The sequence below is a fragment of the Amphiura filiformis genome, chromosome 1 (assembly GCF_039555335.1).
Source record: "Amphiura filiformis chromosome 1, Afil_fr2py, whole genome shotgun sequence".
Classification (NCBI taxonomy): Eukaryota; Metazoa; Echinodermata; class Ophiuroidea; order Amphilepidida; family Amphiuridae; genus Amphiura; species Amphiura filiformis.
Window position 1 is genome coordinate 67,645,141 of NC_092628.1, and position 23,659 is coordinate 67,668,799.

The 23,659-nt window shown below is 34.7% G+C and overlaps 1 protein-coding gene across 1 annotated transcript in view; it reads left to right on the forward strand.

Moving 5' to 3' along the window:
• The first annotated feature begins 970 nt into the window (after positions 1 to 970).
• The window catches only part of LOC140151676 (uncharacterized), a 96,924-nt gene continuing 74,235 nt past the window's right edge, over positions 971 to 23,659 (forward strand). The window contains 13 exon segments of the mRNA XM_072174015.1: positions 971 to 1,406; positions 3,735 to 3,854; positions 4,550 to 4,939; positions 7,068 to 7,187; positions 11,611 to 11,733; positions 17,269 to 17,391; positions 19,069 to 19,191; positions 20,006 to 20,128; positions 20,458 to 20,580; positions 21,121 to 21,243; positions 21,615 to 21,863; positions 22,361 to 22,477; positions 23,414 to 23,545. Coding sequence (XP_072030116.1) covers positions 1,328 to 1,406; positions 3,735 to 3,854; positions 4,550 to 4,939; positions 7,068 to 7,187; positions 11,611 to 11,733; positions 17,269 to 17,391; positions 19,069 to 19,191; positions 20,006 to 20,128; positions 20,458 to 20,580; positions 21,121 to 21,243; positions 21,615 to 21,863; positions 22,361 to 22,477; positions 23,414 to 23,545 — 1,945 coding nt within the window. The 5' untranslated portion in view covers positions 971 to 1,327.

Genomic DNA, 23,659 nt, shown 5'->3' on the forward strand with positions numbered 1-23,659 from the left:
CACAATATAATACAAATTTTATGACAAATTATAAAAATTTGGTATTTTTCAAATTTTTGATATACAACAGTCCTCGAAGTAAATTATATAAATCTAATGATAATTATATTCTTTAAGTGTATGTAGGTGGGATGAAAAGCCGACGGTCAATTGAAATTTTGACCTTTCATATTGAAGATATGGATTTTTTTCCCAAAAAGACCTAATTTGTTTTGGTGTTTTGGGAAAAAATCCATATCTTCAATACGAAAGGTCAAAATTTTCAATTGATCGTCGGCTTTTCATCCCACCTACATACACTTTAAGTATAAATCATCAGATTAATAAAGTTTACTTCGAGTACTGTTAAATATCAAAAATATCAATTTTTAATGATTTGCCATAAAATGTGTATTAAATTGCGAATTCAAAAAATCAAAATTATTTGATATCAGAAGGACATTCTTCGTATTCAGAATGCAATTCGATATGTCTGATGTGCTCTAATGTCCCAAAATAAATACTGTCCAAACTTTCATACCCCTTCCCTTAATAATAATAAATAATATGTCTGAAACATACTTGTATATCACAAAAAATACTTAATAGTGTAGTAGTTTCGTCAGGCGTCCCAGTCTCTCGGCTCTGTCTCTCATTATTGTCTCTATTCATAGTTTTGTGATTTGTCCTCTTTGGCGCTCTTTCAATGGCCTAAGTCGAACTTTGAAGTTGAGTTTTGTTTTGGTTAACGCCCATCTATTAAAAGTGAACCGTTCAGCGCCCCCTTTAGATTTATTTCAATTTTAGTCATGTATGTACATAAGGAAAAATTAATAAAAGAAAATCTACGCTTGGGAGATCACTGGGATAGGTCACCGTTCATTTACATAAGAAAAGATCTGAATGGAGTTACTGACTAACGCAGTGAGATCATTCAATAGAGTGCTACGTAAAAGAACCATTGACAGAATCCAATCAATAGGTGATCATATAAACAGGACGACTGCAATAACACACAGCGATGATTAGCTGATATTTTGATCAAAGCACATTGGAATATATATAATATCATGACTTGATTCATCTTGGAAACTTGATTTTGTGAATTTGACAATTTGATTCTTATTCCAATAACGCCGATTGCTGGTCAATCGTAAAGTGCGTTATTACGAGTATCCACGAACAAAACACGTAAGCCCCGCTGCTGGTCGGTGGGCCGGGACATTTGGATTTCATAATAATACTATTTCAGCTTTGTGATATATACTGACACCTGAGGAATTCGTATATTTAGTGGATTTTTATACTTAAAATTAGAAAAAAAAGTTTTGTAAGGAATTATTCTACAATGTCTGGACCAAGATGGTTGGTTGTTATTTTCATACTGGCGCTGGCGCTAAGTACATCTACCGTAGACGGACAAATAGGTATGTACAGTAAAGGCCTATAATTTCACAAATTCTCACAAATAATCAGTAATTTGTCATGTATTAAATATTTGTCATCGATTATCGAGTGCGTATATGATTTTATCTATTACTACTTTATCTATTCGCACTTTTCGGAATCTTTTCCAAAAGAAACTATTTTATTATAAAAATCTTGAATTTTGATGTGATATGCCTTTAATATACCCTTAACCATGTTAACCATCTTTTGGTCGCATACAGCTATTGCAAATAAAAAAATGTGACGGTTCCGTTAAGTATTTTGCACTTATGACCGGGTATTAATTTGACCAATAATGATTGTCTTGTTTTTACTTTTAAATTGTTTCTTGAATATAGACTATACATGTACTCAAGTAGTATAGTATTAATATGCAATGCAATACAGCGTGTTATACCATACCTCCATGGTTATACTCAATTTGATAAAGACTGGTGTGATAACATTAAAATGGATCGATTTTGTCGAAATATGAACATGAATAAATTTGGAACAGTTATTTGAAGGTATTATTTGATGTGTAATCTGAACGTCATTTTTATCCACTTTTTTGTGGGACCTGAGAGCACATCATCACCAGATTGCATAACGAGGAATGTCCTTCTGATATCAAATAATTTGGATTTTTTTAAATTCACAATAGGCCTAATACAAATTTTATGGCAAATTATTAAAATTTGACATTTTGACAGACTATACACAAAGTTTCACAAAAGACCTACAAATATGAGGTCTTTTGGTAGGCATATCATTACATTTACAAAATGTGCTTCGAGGGCTGTTAAATGTCAAAAATGTCAATTTTTGATAATTTGTCATTAAAGTTTTATTATATCGCGGATTTAAAAAAAATCAAAATTAGTTGATATCACCAGGACATTCTTCGTATTCATAATGCAATTTGGTGGGTCTGATGTGCTCTCTGGTCCCACAAAAATAGTGTGCAAAGGTGGGTGACCGAGCCCTTAACAAAAAACTACCAGCTACATTATAGGCACATTAAGCTAGCTTATATATAGCTATATATATATTGAGTTCTAAGAAATAAGAAGGTGACTTTTTGATCCCTTTTTGATCAGCAATATTTTAGAACCTTTGCTGGATTGTTGTATTTCACCCACATGCGGATGATCTCCAATAAATTGACTAAATCTTGGTTGTACATCGTAGATCAATTGATCAAACACGATCATACCTTTTATGCCACGCATGTTTCGATACCGTCACCTAGGTTACTTGCATGACGACCCAGAAAATTCAAAAAGGTTCATGGAAAAAATCGAGAATTTCCTTAGTTTTGTATAAAATGACGTAAGTGTTATAAAGAATGTTAGAAAGCCTTGGAATGCATGCAAGGCATATAACATTACACCACAGACGATCACACGTATAACCCATGTTGTGCAAGACACAAGCTGTAACACTCATAATGGGTCCCCAGAGGGGGCACTCACAAAAATGGTCTGTACGCATGCGTGACCAAAAAAAACAAGTAAAAGGGGTTTTTTTTTTTAAGGCAAGGCAAGTTACGCGCGTGACGCATTTAGGGTCTAAAAAACACTGATTTTCAAGAATAAGGGAAGTTTTCTGAATCTGAACAACTTGTTTAGGGTACCTTTTCAAATTTTGGTATATTACGAGTCCAAAAAGGTTACATTTGTTGCATTTTGTACTAGCCATAAACTCATTAGGGGGTAAATTCTATATTAAATTATCTTATTAAGGGGCTAAATTTGCTGGTAGGATAAAACTCGTTTAGGGGGTGTTTGAAAAAAAAAATGGTCACGCATGCGTACACTGTCATATTTGAGTGGTTCCCCCGGGATGGGTCCGTTTTTATTTATCTGTTTGTTTGTTTATTTGTTCATTTATTTAACCAATTTATCAAAGAAAGAAGCAAAGAAGACCGACAACTATACCAACAATGCTGATTTTAAATTAAAGGGGAAAACACCTCTCTTTAGTGAGGGAGTCAATTCATGAAAATCCTCCCGGACGAAAACCGAAATATTTAACGTTGGCCTAAAAGAGCTAGTTTCGTCTTGATACCTCAATTTTTGTCCTTTTAAGAATCACAATAGGCCCTATTTGCTGAACTGAAAGGCAGTCAATATTTAGCGTTTCTTGTCATTTCAAAAACAATTACTGATTATGAAACATTACATACAATGTTTCGTGGTAACTTTTGCTTCAAAAATAACCTTGTTAATTTTAATTTTACTCTGTCATATATAATGTTAATAAATGATTTTATTACATATATCTAAGTGAAACATTAAAGTTTTTTGTGTTCTACATGTATACAGCTTGTCAATCCAATCCCTGCAATGGATTGGGTACCTGTTATGAGCGGCCAGGACAGATGCCTGACTACGCATGCTCTTGTAATGACGGAACACGAATGGGATTTGACTGTACAGAAATATGTAAGTCAAATAATTAAGATTAATTAGTTTAATTACATAGCACACCAAGATTATACAGCGTTTCTTTCGCAAGAAATGTTATATATATGCATGGAATGGTTAAAGTAAATGGTTTAGTAAAAATAAATTGAAACTAAAGTGAAGCCAATAATTGTATTTGCAAGTTTCTATATCTTCTTCTACATAATCGGTGTTACGGGGTGATAAGTGTTGCAGTTACAGGAAAGACAACATTACAATGTACTCTTTATCATCAAAACATAACAAATTGATAAAGAATGGTATTTCGGTAGTTAATAATTGTTATTGTTACACAAATTCACGCGCTACTCAAAATTCATTTGCCATTAAGATGCGGTACGTATTAATTTGCTATCTTCTGAAGATAGCAGTCATAACTCCGGGTCATAACTGCAACATGGAAGATAACACTGTCAAAACAATCAAGATTACAGTGGTTGCTTTAGACCTTTTTAGTTAGTTAAGTTACAAACTATGTGTGATTTGTGTGTGGTGGGGTGGTGATCGAGTTGTGGGTGTGTGTGTGTGGGGGGTAGAGGGGACATGTGAGTGTAGGTGTTTAATATTATCCATATAGCTTTACATGTCGGCTACCTTATACTTTTTCAATTTCCCCATTATCTGCAATTCTTATGAAAATCACTGAACATTCTTCTTTGTTTTCATCCAATTAGGGGTAAGATTAAATGACGCAGAGCGATGCTTCGACTGGCCAAATAGTTGCACCACACAATTCTTCTCGTCACCAAACTATCCATCTCTTTATCCTGATAACTACGAAAAACTTTACCAACTCTATGTACCATCAGCAACATCTATTACCATAACGTTTGAAAACTTATTCAATATAGAAGTCCCTAAAGATGAGTTATTTATAGGCTCGGGACTATCATTTGACGTGGATCAAGGATTTAGTGGGTGGCAAGATATTCCAGGAGTACAGTATTTCTTTGAAGGGACGGAATCTCCAGATCCAATTACGTTGAATACGGACACAGTATGGATGTTTTTCTTGAGTGATAAAAATAACATGAGAGAAGGATTTAGATTGTCATGGACAGCAAGTAAGTATGCATGTATAGTACTATTTCAGTGATCTTTTTTTTTTCAGTCAAAGACAATTAATTAATCGTAATCATGATACAGATATACAGATTTTACAAACAATTCAACAACTGTAAAGATCGGGGTGTGGGCAGTGAATTGCCCGGGTGAATTGTTGGGCAAGGGGGTGTAGCGATTTTTGGCTTGGAAGACTTTAAAGTCTTTTTAAGCTTAAAAGCCTATAATTAACAACACCGGTGTAGGCCTACACATACATGTAATTATTGCACACACCATATTACAGACCTATTTGCTCATCCAGAGGATTCTTAAAAATCATCGTGCATTAAAGACAAAATAAGTCATTTACAAAGAGAAATTAGTTGTATGTTTGAAGCTATTTGAATGGGGCTCAGTTCAACTTTGTCAATAGGCCTACTGCTATTCTCCTCTTTTTTTGACGAATTTTTCAAAAATACGTAATGACTTAGCCTTCACGTTTAGGACATTTATACACAACTTTAATGTTTTTACACTTTCGCTGGACCAATGAATAAGCCTATACCAAAACAATCACGACACCAACCCACTGATCTCTGTAGAGATCAGTGCACCAACCCACCCAAAATTCCGTGGCGCCCATGGAGACGAGCTGTTGAAGTTGATAGGCGACAGGCTTCCTTTAGGTGGTTGACAGCAAGTCTGCCAAATTTGAAGAACGGAAATTATGTGTATTCAAAATGAGTTTTAAAATACATTTCATGATTTTTAAATCACGTATAATGTTGATGTACCATGCAGCTTGCGTAGAAACTTGGCAAGTATAATAAGGATGTACAATAAAGTCAGAAATTAGACGGGAATAAGTTAATAAGATCATTAAAGAATTTAAAAGATGCATCAAATCATCATGCGGTAAGCTTAAGTTATTTTAGACAATGTCAATGGCACAGTGTTCTTCCTTCCATTATACGTGCTCCAGCCCCCCCCAACTCAACACAAAAGTTGACAACCATGAAAGTTACCAAATTGCGCAGAAAAGGGGTTATTTTTTTACCAGTAGCAAGGACCGCGATATTGGCAAAATAGGGGGTATTTAGTTTGTACTGTAACTGTCCGTGAAATTTGACAGAACTCAGCAAAATAGTGGTATTTAATTTGCGAAATAGGGGTATTTAATTCGCGAAATATGGATAAAAGGGGTACTTGAGAAAATCCAAAAATTTTATGTCAATATTTAGTATCATTGATAAGGGGGTGTTTGAAATTCTAATCATTAAGGAAATTCTGGTCATTAAAACTACAAAAAAGGGGTTGTTTTTGGCCCAATTTTGTCCTCGAATTTGATGAAAAATCATTGCAAAGGGGGCCTTTGAAAGATTTGGTAACTCTCATGGTTGTCAACTTTTGTGTTGAGATGGGGGGGGCGGTATGCGTGCTTACCTTAACTGATTGAGTATTAACGCTGCACAGGCTTTACGTGCACAGTTTTTTGCCTAGATGCACAATCCTGGAACCTAGGATTGATTGCAGATATCTGAACCGGGGATGGTCCCCTTCTCTTTTCGAATAGCACTGACACTTAACGTGCATAGGGTTTGACTTTTCCTGTACACGGGACCAAGGACTTCCGAATCACGGACGTCGCACATACACTACCTATAATATCTGTACATGCTAAGCAGTGTTTATGTGATATAGAGAAATGCTATGAAAATAATTCATATGGGATTAGTGGGTTACCACGGGGGTTACCAGTCAACTCTTATTATGTATAGAGGCCGTCAGCCTTTTCTGTGGGATCCGCCATCTTGTGGGTACTGCCGTTCTGCACGTCATGCATTAGACATTACGCCACCGATTACAAGAAAGTTGCAATGCGTGACGCACCTCTTCGGTCAAGCATCAACGCGGTGATCTTACATGTAGCAACAAGGCACTCCGTACCCACAAGATGGTGGCGTTGACGTCACAATGACTACCTCTATTGACTGCTCTGACATGACTGATGCAAGTTTTATGCTTACTCACAGGTTATGGCATGGAAATGCATTTTTGTCAATTTTCTCTGAAAAATTGGGGGGGGGGGCATGTATTAAAGGGGGAGCATTGAGGGGAAATTACATTTGTCAATTTTTTGTTTTTCAGCTACTGACCCCTGTGGATGGGACCCATGTCTCAATGGTGGGTTCTGCATTCCAAATTTTGCTACCAATAGCTTCTCTTGTACCTGTCCTGCCTGCTACAGAGGAACCAGATGTGAATTAGGTAAGTATTAATTAAAACAAGTAAAGGTTTTTAAATTATTATTTTATGTATAATATTAAAATAACATTGCAAGATCTGATCCACAATAGGCCAAAGTCAGCAATTGTAGGCCTATGACTTATTATAGTACTTTTACAGCACCAGAGGAAAATGTGATTGCGGTACGGTATACCGTATTCACGGCACAGCCGTAATTGGTTTTTTTTTGGTGCAATGACATTTTTGAAATATTTTTTAAACAAAAATTGAAAAAAAAAAAGAAGTTATAGACCCTAAATTAACTAAAGAAATACTGGTAAAAATTTCAAAAGCTGTGTGTTTTTCGAAGCTGGATAAAATTGTACATTTTGATTACTGTTGATTCTATTGAATAGTCTGTGACACATTTAAATAGTGTGCATTGCTAGCTGCGCAATAGTTAAATAATTAGGGACCGTTCAAACTTCAATGTTTACACCAGGGTAAGTGGGAGTTTTAAGGGGGAATCCAATTTATTTGGTTTTGTGGGGAGAATTTCAATTTTTACCTGCCCCCCCCCCCCCATGTTAATTTGTTGTTTTAAGTAGCAGTAGTATTTCTCCGCTTCCAACCTTGAATAACAATTTAGGCTTATAACTTTTTTGTGTGTTTTGCATTTTTTGGAAAATCAAGAACCATTTTCTTTGACTTCCAAAATCATGTTGTCATAGGTACCTCAAGTTGGTTGGTGCAACATGTATCTCGTTTTGAAAGTCAAACACCTTTTAAACCAATCAATAATCCTATTGTTGAAGAGGTTAATAAGCTTAGATGTCTATATAATTCTTAATAGCTCTGGTATTTGTTTACTTTGGCTAAATCCTGTTCAAGTGGTGGGTTACAAAGCATTGTATTTTGTCTAGGTATGCATAACCAACAATTAACAATGAGAGGACATTCCTGAACCTTGTTGACTTGGGGATGATTTGATATGACCGTTTTTTTTTAATTACCAGCAATGTGGAAAAAGAGACACTATTTTGTTGAAGGAGCAAAGTTCAACAAACTATAACCCGCTTCTGGATATCGTTTGAAGTCAAATGATGTACCATTTTAAAGCTTATGATATATTTTGTAAACACAAAATAAAATAAATTTGACCGGGGAGGAATTTACGATTCATTCGTTGTGTATGGTCACATATTGCACATCTTTTTGTAGAGGAGATTTGTTTAGGCCTGTTAGACAAAATTATCTCTAAGGTTCATAAAAAATGTCCAAGACTCTGTACATTATAAGTGCATTGTAAACAAGGACACATCCAAATTCACCTAGCCCCTAACCACATAAAACCTTGACAATGAAGGCAATTTTATTGGTAGAATTGCGGTTTTGCACTTTATTCTCCATTACAATTTAAATTCCATTAATAGGTTGTCAGTTTCTGGTATAATTGAGGCTTGAGGACACACCCTTTGTTATGCACATTGACATTGTGAGTGATGAGGCTGAGTGCTAGTGTGCTACAGGTGGATTGAGTTTCCTGTTATAAAATGGACAGAGTTGCCTCAATGTGAATTATGAGCACTTTTGGGCTACTTTTGAAATTACTCAATTTTTGGCACCTGCTTCATGTTTGGCACATTTGATGCATTTGGTATAAACACAATAGAATAAGGTAAAATGGCTTATTTTAATAATTTGCAGTCTGTAGGGCTGCTTCCATGGAGCGAAATGGGAGCTTCATTTCATGTTCAAATTCATGGTAGATGTACTTGCATCGAACCTCGGGAGAGCAATACCCTAGTTTTAAAGTATATCCTACATTGCCTAAGGCTTGGGTGTGAGTGCTGTTGCTTTTATACCATCCAATGCAAAAAGAACTATATTTTTACCACACCTCAAAACACAGCCCTTAATTAGGTGCCTTGACTGCCTCCATCTAAAACTAGACAGTGTAGTATGGGCTTAACAATTATTATGATCACTACAATATACAACAGGGTTGTATTTTTATAACACAATTTCTTTCCTTAAAAAATTTCACTGATTTAGATTTTTTTAAATTGTGAATTTTATTCTATTTTTAATGGATAATTCAATGTTGTATTGCTCATACACATTAATTAGCCTATTTTTATGTTCTTTGTGATTTTAAATAACTTTGAGAACCCTCTGTAAGTATTTAAAACCAATTAGGATTCTTTTCAATGGAAATTACCTTGATTTATCTCTCATTGTCACAATTTATTCAAGATTTTACATCACCAATTTTACATACATGTATGTTTGATTTTTATTTCATGACTGGAATTACCAACCTTGTGCAAAGTCACTTTAGGGATGTTATGTGGTTGGGGATAAAAAAATATGATTTTCATAATAAAAATAGATATTTCATATAATTGGATTGAAAAAACAATCAGCAACACTGATTTACAAATTGATATGTATTATTTTACAAAAACTGATAATGATAAACAAATGGTAACCACAGTGAGTCATATTTTAGCACAAATCAAGAAAGGGGGAGAAACAAATAAAGTACAGGTCTTCTGAACACATATTTTGATCACTGTTACATGTGTACATGCAGCATTGGGCTTACATCATCATTTATGAAACACAGTCTTGCTCAGTTTCATAAACATTTGAATAATATAGCCTTTGTTTTTCATATTTACCTGTTTCTATAATCTGTCAATGTATATCCTTGAAGATAGAGTACTGCTATACAAATGTAGAAATGCTTTAGTGCACCTACAAGTTATTTTCAAGTACCTCTTGTCTTTCAAGGTGATATTTCTGTGTAACCAAAGGAAAAAAGAAAGGACAATTGTTTTTGTTGAAATTACTGGATTGTAGTTGAATTAAATCTTTCAGCTCCTGTGAATAGTACAAATTTATCGCCATTACACAACTAAGTATCTGTTGTACATTCCTCTACTGTTGAAGCGTTCTTTGTGTAGTTGTTCATGTTTCAGTAATTTCAAACAATGAGGGTTATATTGTACTAAGGTTAAAAACAAGTTGATTTTTTTTGCTTGGCAAATTCAGATTAGATTCCAGTAACCAAATACAAGGAATTTATCTATATTTTTTTTTGAGAACTAATAATGTGTAATACTGTTTTTGAAAGTAGGGTCTTATGGTTCTCATCACAGGGAGTAATCATATAGGGTAACTATAAAGTTCTTGTAAGCTCATTTGGAATGTATGCTGTGTATCTGTGTAATAAATACACCATCAATTGGGGAAATGTACAGCCTACAATATATGGGTGCAAGTAAAATCTAGCGATATTGCTTACAACATGATATGATCAAGGCAGAAACTTAGTAAACCATGTAACAATGTTCAAGATTTCATTCTGTTGTATTATTATTGTTCATAAAGCATTATGTTATGATCAAAATGCAATGTTTTCATTAGTGAACGCTATATGTACAGGTGGTTAAATGGTTATCACACCCACGATAAACTATACACCGTAACTTGGTCCTGTCAATATTATTCACCATGTCAGTATGTGAAAGTTTGTTTCTTATTGGTGGGCTGTGGTGCATGAAGGAACTCCCTCAAAAATTGTCACGATCTGACAAAGTTGCTGTGACAACCACGCTTGACATTTTTCTGCAGGTTAAAAAGAAATTATATTAGTCACTATGTACGTCACACGGTTACAAGTAACATTGTGCACTTCAAAATATTTAGCTTTTTGTAAAAAGCATGAAGTCAATCAATACAACTAAAGAAATACCTTTAACCTCTTATTTGTCTCGATTTGAATGAGTTAATGGTACACCAGGCTTCAAAATAATTTTTTATTCTTTTTGGGCAGGGTTGCTTGATTTAAATCCCGTTGATATCACATGATTTGATTTGTTTTGCATTGGTAACAAGTAAGATATGTATATTATAGGGGCAAGGACTACAACTACTGCACTGGAAATTTTATTTCATCACAAACAGCAGTTGTGGAGTTACAGTAAAAAATGAGGGAAAACCAATATTTGATCAATAAATCAATAACTACTTGCCTTTTGCTGTTTCTGAATTTTCAGTGCAGTAGTTGTAGTCCTTGCCCCTATAATATACATATCTTACTTTTCACCATGCGCTATCATTTTTGAGAAAAATGCAAAAATAGGCACAAAATTGTCCAGGGGTGTAGTACCACCTTAACCATTCTTAAAAGGAAAATGCAAATACAATTTCTTCAAAGTGGAATTCAAGCAAGCATGCCCGAGTCAGTAGTATGAATCCTGCTTTGACTAAATTTTCTTTAGGCCTACTTTCTTAAAATAAAGGAAGACGGAAAAAAAAGAGAAGCTCACCACAATATATAATAATGACAATAGGTAAAGATTTATGATGTTGAATTTTCTATGTATGGGTCTCTTTATTAGCTATCCATTTACCAAAATCATACTAATTAATTGTATCATTCTTATTTTTATCACAGCTGTAGACCTATGTGCCACATCCAACTCTTGTCAAAATGGGGGGACATGTCAGATGGCTACCAACTGCCAAGACACAACATGCGTCTGTACAGAATGCTTCACTGGAACAACTTGCCAAAACCGTGAGTATTATCAATAATAATATACTAATAGTACAGCTTTTCAGTACAGATTTTTTCGGATATCTATGAGCACATAAATGGATTATTTTGAACATTTCAAACATTTTTATGAACATTATGAATCAAGATACATTTTCATGGGATTGTTTGGAACACTTTAGAATATTATCTTAAGTTCTCATTAAAACAAGACTTGCTGAAGTATCATGTATGTCTGTTGAATTTTCCCCAGTTAGCATGATTTTCATGGGTGAGATAAATCTTTTGGAATAGTTCAGCTTATAAGTGCATCCTGTGTTATTATTAGCGCCAGATAGAGATCTGACATTAAGTACCAGTAAAATACAGCAGATTGGTTGAAAAACCTATAGCAATGAAATAATTTAGAGGTTACTTTGAAATCTCTTAAGATTTTTGTTAAGAGATTTCTTGTTTGATTAACATCCTACTAAACACTTGTTTTTCCTGGGGGTCACTCAAATGTAAAGGTGGTATGGGTATGTGCAGCGGTCAAGGGTCCGCTTTTCAGGCTCTCCAGCAGTTCCTTAAGACCCACATTTGGATAATGCTCTAGTTTTTTGAGCCAAAAACTCTAACAATTTGTAGTTCTTTCAATCAATTTTTTAGCTCCACAACCTATAATTTAGCCCAATTTCAGTTATCAAGCCCTTATTTTTGCCCACTCACCATTACCAAAATTTAAATTAAGTCCCCCCCCCCAGTTTATCCTCTTTAGTTTATTTCACAACATTCTGTGACAGAGAAAAGAACCCACAAAAATGCACCACAGTCCAGTTGTTCTTGAACATGGTGTGTATATTCCACCTTGCATGCAATATGTTGGTTTGGGTACAGTTCAAACAAACTTGAAATAGAACAAGCAGAAACTTTGTTTACTTCCATTTTACCCATTCTTTGATTTTACTAAGAAAAGTGTCGCTATGATGAGTGACCCCTGACCCTAGCTGGTGACAACTTTTGTGTGTATTTGATTTGGAATTGAAAGACTAGCAAATCTGTAGGTGTGTGGGATTCATATATCATATCTTTGTTGAGGATATGCACTACTTATGATGCATGCATAATGTGCTCACATGACAGCCATACATAATATGTGATACATTCATGCATGAAAGGAAAATATCTATTCTGTAGAAGCATTAAATCCCTTTATTTCATTTAACATGAAAGAACACACTTCCCATACAATGATATTTTTGTACATTTTGTACTTGCTTCCCACTTCCATGCAATCTCCCCCCTTCCATGCAATCTTCCCCCTTCCACGCAGACATACATTTAACCTTATTTTACTCACAAACTTTTCAGCGCTAAACAAATCAAAGGGAGTAGTGCTGACTAGTGATGCATGGAATGTCCCAACATTTTTGTTCAAGATTCAATCATACTCATAGCCTGTATAGATCCATAGTCTATGGCATAGATATTTTTTAAGAATGTGAAAGGTAATATGGAATGAGGACATTATTTGTTTTTTCTATGCAAAGGTACATGTAGTGCTGTGGAGAATGAATCACATATCATGATCTGTACTATCACAGGTCCATTGAGGATAATTCAGAAATAATAGCTTTAGCTCGGGGCACTTCAATATGAAATATGATATAGGTGTAGGGCTGACACTTTCACAGTATAAAGGGGCATGCAAAATGAAAAAATATGGGTCATTGGGTGAGAGCATGACTTTTTTAAATGGAACCTTTGGGTGAGAGCCGAAATAGTGCCGCGAACATCAATTTCTAGTTCTAAATGGCTTCTTTGTTTTATCAAAATAAGTAACAAAATCAGTGATAAATGAAAGTTGCTGTTCAAATTGAAAAATAAGGGTCTTTGGGTGCATGACAGATCAAATGGAAAAATAAGGAGTCTTCAGGTGACAGAGCATGTGTTCATAAACAAATGGGGTCTAAGGGTGACAGCGACGCTGAAAAGGGGGGGGTCTTGATATATCTAATGTGAAACATGATGAGAGCTACAGTACGTGAAAGTGGGATTTTGTGTACCAATGTGCACATAAACATGAAGTACCTGAAAGTCTCCATACTTGGTGCTTGTACTTGCTTGCAATCCCACATGAAAGAACTTATCAAATTTGTTTTAGGTGGGTCTGTATTTGCATAGTAAACTGAAGTTCAGACAAGAACTGCCTTTAAATAAGACAAAACCATAAATAAAGATGGAATGTGCTGGGTGAGAAAAACTGAAGATTAATTGATTTGTATTAAAAAGCTCAATTGAGATCACATCCAGCAAGTTTCACAACAATCCAGCAATCTATATAATTTCAGATGACCTGGAAAGTTTTGCTTCACACAGATTTGGTTTCATGACAATCTGAAGTTCAAAAAATCAGGTGACCTAGTAACTTTTAGTATTAGAGTCATTGTCAAAATGTTAGTTTATATTATATTTACCAACTCTTTTGGGTGAGAAGCTTTATAGAATAATAAGCAGTTTAGCAGGTATAATTTGGTGATTTTCTGCATTTCATATTCACTGCACATAGCACTGCCTTTCATGTTACTCACTAACCATAGGTAAGATAATGAGAAGTTTTCATGAATGCTTTGAAATTGTTCAACTGCAACATTGCATTGTTCCTCAGGACAGATTTTGATAAATTATCGGATTGGCCTTCAAATAATTTTAAATCAAGACATTATTACCAGGGTATAAAAATAGAATTTGAAAACAATTAGGTTTTCGGAACCAGGAAGTATATACATGTGCAATGTATTATGGCTGGCCCAGGAGTTGGATAAGTTTTGTAGGTAAACTTGATCAGTGTCAAGCAACAATGTTTCAGCGCATGCACCATCTGATTTAGTCACACCTGAGGGAAGCTAAACAACCTTTTCAATCCAACGGCGCACCCGTTGAAACTTTGTTGCGTGTTATGGATTCCTGTCATGAAAGCCTTTACATAACAGATTCTTTTGATCCATTTCACAATGAATGTAATGCCATGGATGTTGAAGTAAGCATTATGTGTGTCTTGCAAATTTTGCTAAAAGTGCCCAGTGGCCACCTTATTTTGAATACTGTCCATGAAAAAGAGCTAAAAAGTATGAACATTGACCAAATGTCCAGAATTGTTTGTAGAGTAAATGGAAGTTAGATATAGTTTTTCAGTTACATAATTATTTGAAAATTGAAATAAAATCACACCAAATTTTGTTTTTAACAGAAACAAAATTCTTTGACCGGTGATTGCCTCCCCAATATATTGAATGCAATTGTTTTACATAATATATAGCTTCCAGTTCACTTGGTAGTATTCTGATCAGACTGTAGTCAGTCTCCCAGCAGCAGGTGAAATGTATACAAAGTAGATATTTGCAGGAACACGGGAAGTGCCCCTTTTCTTTCATGAACTAGCCACAAGCTGGCATGACTCACAGTATTAATTGTACCATTATATTATAGCAAAGTTACCTTGACAATTCAGTGCTTGATTTGGTATGCTTGGTTGGTTCCAGAAAAAAAGGAGTGCTTAAAGGGTCATGGATATTTGCTTCTGATCAATTTAGTAAACATGGTAAACTCGCCATTTGACTTGTTAGCATTACTGGAAAAGAAATTGATTCAATATTTGCCCATTTTTGGATGAAAACTTTTCAGATAAAAACATGATTTTGATCGAAAGCAGCAGATTATTTCTATACCCTTAAAAATATCAGTAAATATGTCACATTTTTTTAATAAATTATTTACTCATTACTTTCAAATGCACTCATTACTGGGTACTAATTATACATTTTTATTTTGTGGGTATTATCTTTTGTGATTATTGTTCTTAGGTGTGCCTAGCAATGCTCACAGTGGCTTACTCATGTAGGTAAATGGTGGTTTCCTAAGTAAACATAGAAACTTCACTATATTACTTACACTCTATAACACTACATTACAGCTACCAGCTCAGCTCAGCCCAGTCCAACAACAAGACAAGTTGAATTTGCAATGAGCCTGCAATTCAAACAAGTTCATAGAACTATACAAAATATTGCTTGTATCTGTCATCATGTATATAATATATGGTTATAAGGAGTTGCCTGCCCAGGACTCCTATACTTCTTTCATTAGGTTTTAGCAATTAGCAAGTTTGCATTTGCTAAAGAAGTTATGCAAATGGAAAACAAACTTGAAAGCAATCAAATCAAGACCAGACCTAACATTTGACATGAAGAAGTCTTGGACCATGTGTACTTGCAGCCTCATGAAATCGAGAAAGTGTAATTTAAAAACCATAATGCTGAACATACAAACATAAGTACATCATGATGTACCGAGTTGTGGATGGGATAGCTGTCAGCATTCACAATCATGTTTTACAACAGCAACAAAAACAACAACAAGAACTACATTGCATTGCATGTATGATCTTACTGACTATATAACCTATGCTCATTGTTACTCAGAAATCATTAAACATATCAAAATGTCGCACTTGAAATTGCTTGTTTTCTCAACTGTAACATTTCTTTCAATGTTGCCAAGGTATAGGTACAGAAAGGGTGTTATTTATCGGGTCATAGATGAACAATTAAGTCTGCATTTTATTGTGGTTTGTCATATCCGCTGATGTATGACCTACAAAGTTAAAACATACAGAAATATAAATATTATGTGAATTATGCAGCAAAGATACAAAAATGTGTCACAATTTTATGTATTGAGACAGAATTTTATGATACCAAACTTGGCTAATAATAGTTTTGTTGACAATTATTTTTTAGTGTTTCTGATGCTGAATGTTCCAAAGTGACAGTGATACTGAATTTTGATCCCTCTGGTGTCGATCTGTATTCAAGAGGAAACATGTAGGAACAGATTAATGATGATCTTAAAAAAATTGATGTGTTTTAATTTTGTCTTAAAATTGGGTCCTTCAATCCTATCAATTAGCCTGATGAATATTATTCTTTGCAGACCAATGAAAAATCCAAGGCAAAGACCAAACAATGTGTTTACAAACATAACATTTATTATATAAATTGTTTGGGTTTTTCTTTTTGAAAGTTTTCTTGACTATCAGAAAGTTGCTTGTCGTAGATGCCTATAATTTCTTTAAAGCCATAATATACGATTTTGGTAAACTCTCTGTTGTCCTGCAATACAAACACAATGAATTTGGCTGAATCCAATTAGGCGTAACTTAGTTGGGACATGCATCATACATGTAAATATTTCAAATATGCCCCCCAAAAAATCAAAATTCATTTTAAAAGATCATACATTATGGCTTTAACTAATTACCTTCAACTTAGTTCTTCATGGTGATCAACTCATCACTTATTAGTATTTTGCTTGCTTACACATACACTGTGTTCCAACAAGTCAGGTGTTTGAGTTTTTATAATGTTGTTTCGCCAGGTTAGATGGTCCAAGTAAAATCATAACTGATGAACAGATGAAAACATAACTTTATAAAGAGTTGAAAAAAGTATATTCAAAACAAATGAAATAAACTTCTTCATTTATTTACTTATTTTGTGTTTGTTTGTGTGTTTGCAGGTGTCAACCAGTGTCAGCCCAATCTATGTGGAAATGGAGGCACATGTATTCCACAAGGCACTGGGTGTACAAACTTTGTCTGTGCGTGCCCATCTTGTTTCATTGGAGAAACATGTAATGAACGTAAGTATGTCACAATGCATGGTGGGATTAATATGGAAACACATTGAAGTCACAATGACTTAATGGTCAATATTAATTATTGTTTAATACGGGTCAGCACTTCATGATCCATTGTAAGACTTATCAAATAATGAAGAAATGAGGTGGCGTGTAAATGCTTCACCCAATCAGGGCGTAAGACAATACGAGACACAATTATGCGAAATTAATTAAACAAATCAGGCCCTGAGCAGAAGAATTGAGGACGACCATATAGTTCAGTTTGTTAAGTCCCAAAGGTGTATGAAGTTACTCCATACATACAGCTTGAGTGACACAAACTGTAGTTTGCACCATAGACTGTAGAAATCCTTTCTAGGGTCTATGTTTGCACTTGTAATTCTGGCTATGACTTCCACCAAAGGAGTGCATGTTTGTTATGTATTATGTACATAATGAGTTTGCATAATGTCGGCCTACCAACTGGGAAGGTGGATGGAATCACTTTTGAATGGACATATGGATGTAAACCCAGACCCTTTGAACCAAGGGACATTATTTGGTACAAATTAGGGGTCTTTGGTTGATAACAAGCAAAAAATTTTAGATTTTGTTTAAATTAAATGTCAAGAATAAACAAACTTCAGCAATTCTTCAATTTTGCTCTGGAAAAACTGACAATCATCTTACAGTTGTATGATGATGGGAGCATATGATAATGTGGGAGTTTTAGATTTGACTGACCAATGTTTATGAAAAGAACAGTATTTTGGATCAGCTGGTTGAAAGACATTAATGAATTAATTAATCATTATTCGTATGAGGCGTGATTAGGCATTCATGTATGAAATATCAAATACATGTATGTGCACTTATTTGTCCATTTTAATTAAACATATATACACCAGTTTCCATTATCATGTAGATACTAATGATTAAAGTATTGCCTTTAAATCATCTTAAATTAATGATCAATTATTAATGGATGATATGAATGAAAGCATGAAGGGATAGCCTATGTGAACATGCAGAGACCGATTAGAAATAGTAATTTTAAGCACATGCAAAATATGGACAAATTTGGATGTTTCACTTGGATTTCTGAGATGAAAGAAATGATCATATTATAAGTTAGTTGCAAGATGTCAAATTTGTACTGTGTTCTGATAACATGTTACTATTTCTACTACTGACTAATTTTCCATTTGTCATTATTAGATATTTGAAATGAAATAAACCTGTTGTCCAATGTCCACAAATTTCATATCCAGAAATGATGCAATTATGCATCATTGTACTGTCCATCTGGGTGTCACCAATGTTTACTTTGTATATTCATTGAAATGAATGTGTGTGCATCTATTAATAACTCCCTGTACATCAAAAATTTGAGGTCTTAAAATGATATCATATTTATTGATTATATACATTATTTGTCTTGAGGTTTGCCAGCTTAAAATTACAAACTGGAGTGGAGGAGGGTCCAAAAATTGTCTTTTTCAGTATCAGAAAGACATGTTTTAGGAGAAAGGTATGCTTTTTTGACAATAAATTGGTTTAATTCATGGTCATTTTGGAAGGGAGTAACTATTTTGGAATATGTATGCAGCTTGGTGCACATTAAATCTACAACATTGTTTTTGACTATGTTTACCATTTTGTTTATTTACTATTTGTTATATTTATTTCTTTATGTAGGTATTGATTTGTGTTCAACATTAAACCCATGTGAGAATTCCGGAACCTGTGTGCAGTCACCTGACTGTACTAGTACCAGCTGTATGTGTGGGGAATGCTTCACTGGACCTATATGTGCTCTATGTAAGTACAAATTGGGTTTCTCATTACATAACATTGAAATTTAGAATTTACTTCCTGGAATAAGAAAGCAGTTTGAAATAAAAATTAAATCTTCAGAAGCTAGTAAAATATTGTATTAATTATGCAAATGTCAATAATATGTTGAGAAATATGGAACATTGGCTTCTAATTCATAGTACTTTTCAATGTATATCAATCTTTGGATAATGTGTGATGAATTAAGTCTGTAACAGTGTAGGCTGACTGGACAGGTGGGTTGTGCCATGCTTTACTTCCTGATTTCATACAATTTGGTTGTCATGGCAACATACCAAAATGAAACTTGATCATGTGCATTTTTATATTTGTTAAAATTACAATATGCAAATGAGTAGTTGAATAAGAAATTTTGTATTGGTGGTTTAATGGTATGTACACAGCTGATTATTGTTATATAAATTTCCATATAAATATTATCTGCATACTGATTTCTGTTCTAATCAGTTACAAAGGGTTTGGCTTGAATAGTATGCATTAGAAGACTAGCAAATCAAGTCATTATGTCAATTGGTCTGCTTATTCTTGGATTTAATTCAGCTTTTAAGTACATAAATAATGAGAGTTCTTGTTTTTCACCCAAATCTCAAGATGTACAAACCATCCATACCTGGGAATGTAATATTTTGCTTCACAACATGAAAGGAAATTTTGTACTCCATTTCATAAGATACAAAATATATATGATTTACAAGATGACTTGACACTTAATTGTACCTTATCATCTGATCTAAGTATTATAATTTCCATCTCCATCTTTTCTTTCTTTTTTTAACAGCTTTGAATCCTTGCAACAATTTCCCATGCCAAAATGGAGGAGTGTGCTCACCAGTTGATGGCGATTGTACTCAGTATAATTGTGCATGCTCAGGATGCTACACTGGGCCAAGTTGTGAAATAGGTAAGAGGACATGGGAGAGGAGGGGGATGGGATAAGTAAAGGAGGGAGTATGGACTGGTGGGAGGTTAGGGAGGGATGAATGTTGGAGGAGGGCAGTACAATTAGCAGTTGATGAAATTGTCAATAGCATATCGTGTGAAGGCATTATAGCTAGTCTGCACAAGTTTAATAGGGAAAGTGCCTGAGAAGGAAAAGGAAAAAATATACTTCAAGAATTAACATCATTGAAATGGGTTTGTTAACATTGTAACAACAAGCAGCAACTACTATTGCATCCATTTTTGGAATATGAATGTATCAAAACATAAACTTTCCCTGTTTTTTTACAGAGCAAAATCCATGTGATCCCAGTCCATGTCTCAATGGAGTTTGTCAACCATCGTTAACAGATCAGTGTACAGCGTATACATGTACTTGTAACTCTTGCTTTGAAGGCGAAAACTGTGATACAGGTATGTAATGCGTTGTGATATCTTGTTTTTGTGTAAGATATATGATTATTAATTGGAATGAGTTTGTATTATTATGAACATCTGTTTCAGTGGATACAGGTGCATCACAAATTCTCATTATTATTGATGATTTGTATAATTATCTTTGTACATTACAGTAAATGGCACCATATACATTTATCTGACACAGTCAAGCAGAATGACTTATGTGTCAAAGGAAAATAAATTTTATCCCATGGTCAAAGACTTTTGTTTCAGCAATGTAAAAATAATTGCATCTCAGGAACCATTACACCAATTTTAACGCCAAGAATTATAAATTACAAAATAACAACATGAAAATAATTTTATTCCCATTTATTTTCATTTTGCTTGTTCACTTTGAATATGAACTTCATTTCATACAAGTGCTAGGAAATGAAGCATCTGTGGAAAAAATTATGATAATAATAATAATTTGTGTATGTGCAGTTTTCTGAAGTAATATTCACCTTTATATACTGGAAGATTTGAAAGATTTTCTCATTTTTCCCTTCACAGCTGTTGATCCTTGTCGTGATGCTCCATGTCAGAATGGTGGAGTCTGTACTCAAGATCCGACTTTTTGTCTTACCTATCAATGTAGTTGTCCAGAATGCTACCTAGGAGCTAACTGTGAATTCCGTAAGTTAAAATAACAATGATTGAGTGAGTGAGTGATTAAGGGGATGAGTGAGTGAGTGATTTTAAAGGGGATGAGTGAGTGAGTGATTAAGGGGATGAGTGAGTGAGTGGGTGGCCGGGATGGCGGGCAAGCGAGTAAGTGGTTGATGAAGTGAATGACTGGATGGTAGGTTTGTGGATATAGGTATACGAGTGAGTGAATGATTGGTGGGTGAATGCATAGGGCAAGTGAGTGAGTGAGTGGATGAGTAAGTGAGTGAGTGAGCAATCAAGTGAGCGGGTATTATCCTAACCTTAAATTCAAAATGAAATCAAATTCAAATTCAAATTTTAATCAAATAACCTTTTATCATGTAACCTTCTCATTGCAGGTGTTGATCAGTGTCAAATCAACCCATGTCAAAATGGCGGTACATGCATAGCAGCACCAAGCTCATGCACATTATTCTCCTGTACCTGCCCACCTTGTTATGAAGGGACTAACTGTCAGACTCGCAAGAATCCATGCGACCCCAATCCATGTGGGAATGGTGGCTTCTGTAGTTATGATTCAACACAAGGATGTACAGACTATACATGTGCATGTATCAACTGTTATACTGGTCCCACATGCTTAACTGGTAAGTAGTAGTTGAAAGGAATGATCTAATTGTTTTACAGTTTATACAATAGATTTATCATTCTAGAATATCTCGTCATATTTGGTTGACATCCCTTTAATTAAATAGCATCTGAGAGCACTATTGGGTTTTGCCTGGTGTTGGCTGGATGTTATAAGTAAATTATTTTCCACTTATTGCTATGCCATAACTATATGTATATATAGACACAGACCATGCCTAATAGAGTCAGTAGACGCATGGTACATGTACTGCATATACACTAAAAAGGGCATATGGGAGAATTTGTCAATTTGAAAGTAAGATTTTTAAAGAATCTCAAAACCACAGCTTAAATGTAGGATTGTATTTTTGACTTCAATCAAACAATTAAACAGGAACACAATCAGATGGTCCAAAACAGTAATATTAACCCATGAATACAAGTATCTTATATTCTTTATTATTCAAATCCTTTGCCACACTCACAAACGTAATATTACCTTTGTTATTACCAGCTCAAGACCCATGTGGAAGCAACCCTTGTGTGAATGGAGGAACATGTAATCAGCTTACATGTACAAGTCACAGCTGTGCTTGTGATGGGTGCTATACAGGACAAAATTGTGAACAAGGTGTGTATTGTGAAATTCTTGGCATTCTTCTTGCTACATTGGCTGTAGTAAAAAAGGAATAAGACAATTAATATGGCAATGTAAAATATGTTCCCTTTGCTAATTATCAGAAATATATTGGAACCATGTCATTCAGCGTAGTTGCAGTGTTGCCAAAACTTTTCAGCGTCAAGGCGCGGCGCATTGACTCGCCAGGCCGCGGCAAAGGATTCTCAAGTAGCCCAATTTTTAAGCTTCAAAAAAGCGCCTAATACCGGATATTTGGGCGGAATTACCCGAATTTCGAACGCAAAACACCCAATTGGGCGGAAAAGCACTTGACTTTGAAACTTCCGTTACTTACTGGGAAGTTACTGATCGATCAATAAATGGTCACAAAACCCATTGTAATTTCAATTTGGAGCTTCAAAGACTCAAAACCTTTATAAATCGGCTAAATTGAAAGAAAAATACATCAAATTAGTGCCGCGGCCTGAGACTGGCAAAAGTAGCCCAATTTTAGACAAGTAGCGGCATGCTTTTTTGAGTAGCGCAAGTGATCGCCAAGTATCCCAATTGTCCGCCTAAGGCGCGGCATTGGCATCACTGCGTAGTTGAAATGAGGTGGTAAGTTGTAAACCATAGTAAATGATCTAACACATGCCAATTTGAAAGTAGATACACAGTTAAGTGTGAGCACTGATGTGTGTGACACTTCATATGGTATATTTCTCAATCACCTTGTTGGAGACTAAAAACCAAAATATCCAAATGTGACCTGAAGGTCTGCTTACTTAGTCCCATTAAAACCACTGTATTTGTTGAATTAACAAGGCAGTGATAATGATATTGAATATTCTACTTGGACACATGAGTTAAGAAAAGTACAAGTAATATGACAACTGGATGGCCAAATATTATTAATGATTAATGAAAGCATTGTCTTTTATATTTCAGAAATTGACCCATGCAGTCCCAACCCATGTTTGAATGGTGCAACATGTGTTGGTACTAGCGATGCTTTTGAGCTTTGCACTGACTTCCAATGCCAATGTGATGGGTGCTTCCAAGGACAGTTTTGCCAACTTTGTAAGTGTTCTTAGTCAATGTAATTAACATGTATAAATTAGTGGTAGTCAAGGCTATGTTGTTAACTCAAGTTTGGCGTGCATAACGCCATCTGTTTCATGTTTTTCAGGGAGT